We start from the raw sequence: 8,203 nt of genomic DNA, 5'->3' as shown, positions 1-8,203 counted from the left end.
AATCAGAAATTTTGGTCCAAATTGTTTCAATCAGCAAAAAAAAGGTGGCTAGAAAACTATCAATCAAAGATGCAGACTATATTGTCTATGATCTTCTGAAGCTCAAATCCATCATTCTGTCAAATACTAACTTCTGGTGTGATGCCTTATTGGTCCTTCTCAGGGGATGCAAGAAGCTCGGATCCTCGAACATCACCGGCCGTGGGAAATTTGGGGTGGTTCGTGAAGTCCAAAGTTTGCCGCGTATCTTAGAAAGTACCAATATGACGAGGGGACCTTCCCAGAATAGTCGTATTATTTCTGCCCCGACCATGTTGAAGACTACTATGAGGATGGTATCATGTCATGTCATTGTTCCCATGGAGCTCGTTAGCATGTACAAGGGACCTGATCAAGTAGCCATCACAGCGTATACCAGATTTTTTTGAAAATATAATATCTGAAAAAATAATTTTGGTATATTTAATTGATCATAAGAAAGTGATACATTTCAAAATAGCTTATATTTAGCTGAAAATCTACTTTCTAGAAAAGTTATATAAAATATATATTGTATTCTTAATTAAAAAAAACTTTATCCATATTTTTTGATGGCTTAAAGGCACTTTAGGAAAAAAAAAAGAATTCCAATACTCAACAGAAAGTAGCTTTTTCATACCCTCTATAGATTTTTTTTATGAAATATAAAAATCTTTTCTATACCCTTCATAATTTTTTTTATAAAATATAGAAATTTTATTTTTACAAAAATACTACTTTCTCTTTTTTTTGAAAACTTTAATCCAATAAAAATATTTTTTTATTTTTCTGTTGACCATTTTTTTTTTTTTTTTTTTTGGCGAACGAAAGAAGTTCTAAACTTGAAGCAGTTGATAGATATTAACAAGTATGTCATTTGCTTCTATTTTGAAATAAATTGGTTCTACCAGTCACTCCGTGCTTCATTTCTGGAGACAAAAGAAGGGACATCAGAAGCAAACTTCTATTAGCTCCCGTTAAGCCCAAATCCCTCCAATTATAAATCGCCCTCGTCCCGGAAATTGACTACGTTCTTAATTAAGTGATTTCCGTCCTATGAAACAGAAGCGCAAAACTTGAAAGTCGCAAACAAAGAGCTCGTACTACAACAATAATGTGAAGCGAAGCTGAAGTCCAAAGACGTTATTAAGAGTTCCCTGCCACGGGAGAGAGCACTGGCCGTGTTTGTATATTATTTTTAATTCCATCCTCGCAGGATCAGCATCATCAGAAAAATTTAAAAACAAACATTTCACATTGAAGTCACGTCAGCATTGGAATAATGTCACCATTTACCACTTACTCTAAAAACCGAAAAAAAGGGGCATGTAGAGGTAGGAAGTGACAGGGGAAAGAAAAAATAATAATAAAGCATAAACGAAATGTAAAAAGTAAGATTCTATTTAGGATTTTTTTCTTATTTAAAAAAAAATACATCAAATTTTATTTCTAAACTTTAAAAATATAAATAAGTTCGATATAGTCAGTTATTTATGTATTTTTATCAATATGATATGATTATGATGCTCAAAATAGTGATGATGGTGAAGGTGGATGCCATATTAGTGGTGGCAATAAAAATGATGGTGGTATATAGGCGGAAGTTGTGGTGCCAATGAGGGTGGTTATGATAATAATGATAGCAATAACAATATGATGGCGATGATGATGGTGGTAAAAATTAATGGTAAAAATAAAAGCGATAGTTGTGGTGATAAAGGGCATAAAATTTTTATTTTTAAAAATAGTAAAAGTATTGTTTTAAGAAACAAAGAATATTGTTTTTCAAAAAATGAAATAAAAATAATAGCATAAGTATGTTTGTGATTTTGTTTTAATAATAAAAAATAAGAAATAAAAAAGATACAAAATAGACCTTCAACATTTCAAAAGTAGGTTACACCAACATTAGAAAAATGTCAGCATTCATCATTTGCCTTTAAAATTGAACAAAAACGCGTAGAGGCAGAAAAAGACGGGAAAAAAAAACATTTAAGAATGGATTTTTCAAAAAGACCTTAAGGACGAAGGCACAGGCGACTCCGGTGGCTATATTGAACCAAAAACGTCTCTTCTCCCATTCGACAAGGCCACAATCCGTGGCCGGGGGTCACAGCTGTCCATGGATCCACGGTGCAACGGCTAATGATCACGCGGTGGAAGCCATCATAGAGGCATGGCGTTGACCGTCACTATCGACATTTACTCCGATGAAGGAGAAATTATCTCCTAAACGACGCGCAACGCGGCGCGCACCTGCCAACACCAACCGCTCGTTTCTGAAGGCACGCCTGCATAAATAAATGCCAACGGCTGTGATTGACGGCCGTGTAGGATGTAATTACAAGCTTGTACCCTTAGACGTCTCCTTTAAATCTTGCCTGAGAAAGGGAGAACTCTCATCCTGCCCTCTTCTCTCCTCTCTCTGATCTCCCCTCTCTTGCCCAAGCCTGAGATACTTGAGTTCATGGCTCCATACCCCCCTTTAGCTGAACTACCTCCTGTTGTGGCTCCTCTCCAACCTACCGTGCCGTGCCCAAGATGTGGTGGTCTGTGCACCATCGCCGCTCCTTTGAGCTCGTCTATCAGCTGCAAGCTTTGCGGTCTAACTGCATCATATCACAACGACGGCAAATTCATCGTGATCGTAGAGGGCTCGCCGATTAGCATCCAAGAGGACACTATCAAATACAACAGGGGCGCCCTCAAAGTCGTCAGTGGCGGCAACATCTGCATCGACCGTCAAAACAACATCCACGTTAAGGGCGGCAGCAAAATTTCCGTCCGCCGGTGCAACAACATCCACGTCGAGGGCGGTGGTGATGTCTCCGTCCACAGGTGCAACAACATCCATGTCGAGAGTGGGGGCAGCGTCTCCGTGCACCGGTGCAACAACATCGACGTCGAGGGTGGCGGGAAAATCTCCGTCCATCGTTGCAACGACATCCACGTTGAGTGCAGCGGCGATGTCTCTGTCCACCGGTGCAACAACGTCCTTGTCAAGGGTGGTGGGAAGGTCTCCGTCCACCGGTGCAACAACTTTGATGTTGAGGGCGGAGGGGATATCTCCGTCCACCGGTGCGACGGCTTTCGTGCTGACGGCGGTGGCAACATCTGGGTTCACAGGTGCAACGGCGTCCAGATTGAAAGAAGCGGAAACATCTGCATCCACCAGTGCAATAATATTTATGCCACAAAGAGCGGCAATATCCGCATCGACCGTTGCAACGATGCCCACTTGGAAGGAAGTGGTGATGTACGCATTCGCCGGTGCAATATTGCTGCAGTTGAGAAGTGCGTGGATGCCTGCATTAATCGGTGCAACACTGCTAGTGTGGTTTAGATCAGAACTGGTTCCAGCTTATATTGATCTGTTTAGCAGCAGAAGCAGTCTTTAATTTTGTCTGTTTGATGGTTGCAGGAGTCTAATAGTTAACATGGAAGACCTTTCGGTTGTGTATTTCCCTGCTTTTCTCGTAGAAAAGTCAAGGTTACTGGTTCTGTTTTGTCTGTAATATTTGCCTGAGAGGCAGCATATCCCATGGTCATGCTATCTTTCGTAAATAAAAGTTTGTCATTGTTCGTCTGTCCAAGTGCTGAATGGTCAATTTTTTGAGAATATGGTGATTACTCATCACCACTCAGGTTTCTCTTGAGACTTCTTGCAGAAAGAGGTAGATACCAAACTACTGACAAGTTCAAGTCTTTGGTTACGGAATTATATAACATGAGCTATACTCTATTGATACTAAGAAAAAAAATGGTCGCCAAGTCAGAGGATCATATTTGTGTTTATCTTTCTAGATATATGGGGTTGCATATTTAATGTCTAGTTAAAACTCTTTTTCTTCGATCAAGTCCTATGGTGTCACCTTCCCAAGTCCGACCTAAGAGTAACATGAAACAAAAGGACATAATCCACATGTCTAGGTCATCCACCCAAAACCAACGCTTACAATTATAATTTTTTTGAATTATTTTGTGAATCATGTACTTGGGGAAGATAACCTTCCTTAAATTAAATATTCTAAAGTCCACAAAGACTTTTGTCATCTTAGTCAAATTTTCTTCGGTATTAAGTAACTCAGTTGGCCATACCTATCATGGAGGAAATCAAGTGACAGACGAGACGCAGACGGAATTAACTATACAACAATTTTAGTCAACGATTAGTCATTTTATTAACCTCTTTTTTTATTTTATGATGTCCACAGCAACAACATTGACATCTTTTACTTTTCCAGAGAAATCAAGAAAATACTTCAGTATCTTTTGCCAGGATATCTTCTTGATGGATTCATTGGTTTAGTAAGGATATCTTGGTAGACCATCGAAACCTAAGCTTGGTCTGTAGTTGGCCGCGAGAAACTAAATCCAAGAAGCGATCTCTGAAGAAAGAAACGCTCAAGGTTCACCTGAAAAAGAAATTTGCAATTCGTGCAAATATATAACAAGAAAGGCTACGTAACTGGTGCAACCTGTGACATGGAGCTCATGTCTAGATGGAGGGCCTCACATGTATGTGTGAGACGATACCGTCAAATATTCTTCTATGCAGATGACAACGATCTAAAGTCTTAGTGTATTTTCCTATCATAATAGTTAGCGTTACGGGTTGATCAATCTGTAATTTTTTATTTTCTTAATAAATTTTGGGGGAAGTGACTCACTTCCTCCGTTCCTCCTCAATAAAAAGGAAACACCGAGAATTAGAGGATCTGTAGATGCTGTTACCAATGCTTATCGTAATTTGGTGAAACAGTGAAATCTGTGCCAGAGGACATGAATCCCTCCGTTTTATATTCCCACAGGTCTGCTCGCATCTGAACTGTGTGCGATCTGCTTCAGGTATGGAATTAATTATGCCTCTTAAAGCTCATTCCTTTGTATTCCGTACCTCGCTCCGCTTTGGTCTCACATATGAACTTCCTGGGTTTATTACCCTCCACCAAACAAATGGACTGCGACGAGGAGGCCGAGAAGGCCAAGAACAAGGCGGAGAGGGTTCCAGTCCAATGACATCGAAGGTGCCTAGAGAATGGTGCATTGGTGCTCTAGGCCCAGCGACTCTACTCCTCTCTCCTTGCCTCCCTCGAATGCTTGCCGCGTTCAGTGTTCGCATTATTGCTGCTGCCGGAGGACTGAAAAAATTGTATTGGATATATGATTTAAATTGCTTGTGCTGTTCATAGCATTAATATGCTTTACTTACAAGTTGAGCTCCCATATATAGTAGAATGCAATAATAAAATTTCATAATTATGGAAAAGATACAAAAAATCATATATAGTATAATACAATAGTAAAATTCTATGATTTAATATAAATACTAATTTTGAATATGATAATTAGATCCGATAATTTTTAGAGATTCATTCGAGCTCATATATCAGATCGAGCATGCAATTTGTGGTAGCTGTGATATCATACTAAGATAGTGTATACAATATATGGCAGCCGTAATATCTAATATCATATATACTATAATAGACGGGATGTGTATTGTTGCTGGAAATTGGATTTGAAGGTGATTGTGGACCGAGGAGGAGGAGCTCCGGCTGTGGTGCGGTGGCAGACGGCTGTCTCCGGCGGACCTGTAAGAAGCCTTTGGCCGGGGGTTCCGACGAAGGCCCTCTGATGCTTAAGTCAGAGAGAGGCTTTTTAATGGAAAAAAAGAATGGAGATATCTTTTTTTTGAGCCGGAGGAGAGGATGGTCCCGCCTTAGAGCTTTCCCCCCTTCTTATAGGAGGGGGTGCAACTGTTACTTGCTGTCGGGTGTGATTATACGAATCAATAAATTACCGCAAACGGCCTGAGATCTCGGGCTAGCTGGCGACCGGTTGAGATTGTGAATTTCGAACGTTGGCAGCCGTTGAGGCAGAGATTGCGGAATTTGATCCCGAATACGGAGGACGTGATTTTCGGTGGAGTGGGGGTCGATTTCTCCATTTGACTGGGTCTTTCTTGGCCTTGAGGTCAATCGAGCTTAACTCAGCCGAGACCAGGCCTACCGAGGTCGTGCCTTCTGAGGACAGGCCTGCCGAGGTCGTGACTGCTGGGATCGTTCATGCTGAGGTCGTGGGCGCTGAGGTTGGGCGCGTTGAGGTCGGGCACGCTGAGGTCCAGCGCGCTGAGAACATGCTTGGAATCGTCACGCTTGCCACCGAATTTCGGTGTTTTGACTGTGTGCTCTGGATGATCCACTTTTCCCATAACATGTATGATTTTAAGCTGTAATAAAAACCATCAAGAAAAAGAACCTGCACTTGTTGACTCAACCGGACAATAATTGTTTCGTTGCCACCGATGATGCATTTAAGCTTGTTATCCAGGCGTGGGAGGCTATATCCAGCAAGGCCAGTAGCTCAAATGTAGGCTCAGATGGTTTGGCAGATTTAGGTGCTGGTTATCAACATAAATCTTGTTCACGTGCTAGGCCAAGCTCAGGATCTTCCTCAGCCCAGTCTGATACAAAAACTATTTCAGATGCCAAGGTTGCATGCCCCAGGTGGACGGCATGAGGGGATGGTAAAATGGCAAATTTTATCCAAAATGGCTAGGTGGAAAATACTTTTTAGGTTTTTAGTCCTGTAGACATTCTTGTCACGCTACTGGTTTAGATCCATTCAAGTCTAATCACAAGTACCACAATTGATCTAGAGTCAGCCTCAAAATGAGCTCATGTTGCAGTATCCTATAGTCCACATAGGTTATAAGTTGGGTTCACTCTGATACAATTTGTAAAGACTTTATCTAAGATTGCTAGCCGAAGGGTATTTCTTGGGTTCTTTAGTTATGTATCAGTATCTAAGATCTTTTCGGCGAATAATTGATGTAGAACTAAACATCTCCTGCACTGGTCCTCATAAGATCCATGGTGGTAGTAACGTGAACATCAATGTTTATAAAGTGGATGATGTTAGTATTACTAGAGGTGTGAGCATCTATGTTGGCCAGTGCGAGGATGCCATGATCGTTTCCACATTAACTGTTGCAATGAGTTCCATGTCAAAGGGTTGTGGAGCATCAATTTGCCGCTGATTGAGCTTCACAATTGGCTTCTTTTAGTCTGTACATGCCGATCCGATTAGCAGTGAAAAATGCATCTGCTGTTGATCATTATATTGGCCAGTTTGTACCAAGGTTAACTGCTCTCTTTTTTTTCTCCATAAATTGTTAGTATGGCAACTATGAACGAGCATGACGTGAATAGTGGTCGCTGCAAATAAGGTTATCTGCGACCAATATCCTTGTTAGTTACTGAATGACTGTCCTACACCGACTAAATGTATATTTGGTCGCGGAAAATCAAAACCAAGTTGGCGGGGTGGAGGTAAAACGTTTGGCGACTAAAGTTTGGTCGCGGAAAATAAGGCTATCTGCGACCAATATTCTTGTTAGTTACTGAATGACTGTCCTACACCGACTAAATGTATATTTGGTCGCGGAACATCAAAACCAAGTTGGCGGGGTGGAGGTAAAACGTTTGGCGACTAAAGTTTGGTCGCGGAAAATAAGGCTATCTGCGACCAATATTCTTGTTAGTTACAGAATAATTATCCTACACCGACTAAATGTATATTTGGTCACGGAAATTTTTGGCGACTAAATTTTGGCCCCTAAAGGTTCACCTCCAGCGACTAAAAAAAATTTAGTCGAGAAAAGTATGTATGTAGGGGGTTTGAGAAACCAAACAAACCCTAATTTCCTATTTCTCTACTTTAACTTTTTTTTTTGGGGTAATTTCTGCTTTATCTTTTTGCCTTCACCCGTCACCTTCACCCATCGCCTTCGCCCGTTCGCCCGTTCGCTCAGCTCTTCGCCGTCGGCGTCCAAGGTATGTGTCCTCCCTTATTTGATTTAATTAGCAGAGGCCGGGAGGGAGAGGGAGAGGGAGAGGGAGAGGTGGCCGGGGGTCCTCTGTTATTTGATTTAACAGAGGCCGGAGGGAGAGGGAGAGGAAGAGGGAGAGGTGGTGGTCGTCGGGGGTTGTCGGGAGATTTGGAGGCGAGGCGGGAGAAGAAGAAACCCAGGAGGGCTTCTCCTCCTTGGCCGCCGCCGCAGCCACCGCGGAGAGGTGGGGGTCGTCGGGGCCGGGTCGTCGGGAGGTTTGGAGGCGAAGCGGGAGGGCTTCTCCTCCTTCGCCGCCGCCGCAGCCACCACGGAGAGGTGGGGGTCGTTGGG

At 42.0% G+C, this 8,203-nt stretch overlaps 1 protein-coding gene across 1 annotated transcript; it reads left to right on the top strand.

Annotated features, from left to right (window-relative positions):
• The first annotated feature begins 2,352 nt into the window (after positions 1–2,352).
• On the top strand, positions 2,353–3,604 carry LOC103707161 (uncharacterized). The gene has a single exon (XM_008791548.6). It carries the CDS (start codon positions 2,486–2,488, stop codon positions 3,359–3,361), a length of 876 nt encoding a protein of 291 aa, XP_008789770.4. The 5' UTR covers positions 2,353–2,485; the 3' UTR covers positions 3,362–3,604.
• The last annotated feature ends 4,599 nt before the right edge of the window (positions 3,605–8,203 follow it).

Source organism: Phoenix dactylifera, chromosome 1 (assembly GCF_051530095.1).
Source record: "Phoenix dactylifera cultivar Ajwa chromosome 1, Ajwa_hap1_PhDact_Kaust_v1.1, whole genome shotgun sequence".
NCBI classification, from domain to species: domain Eukaryota; kingdom Viridiplantae; phylum Streptophyta; class Magnoliopsida; order Arecales; family Arecaceae; genus Phoenix; species Phoenix dactylifera.
Note: the sequence above shows the minus strand (reverse complement) of the source record. Positions and strands in the feature narration are given on the sequence as shown.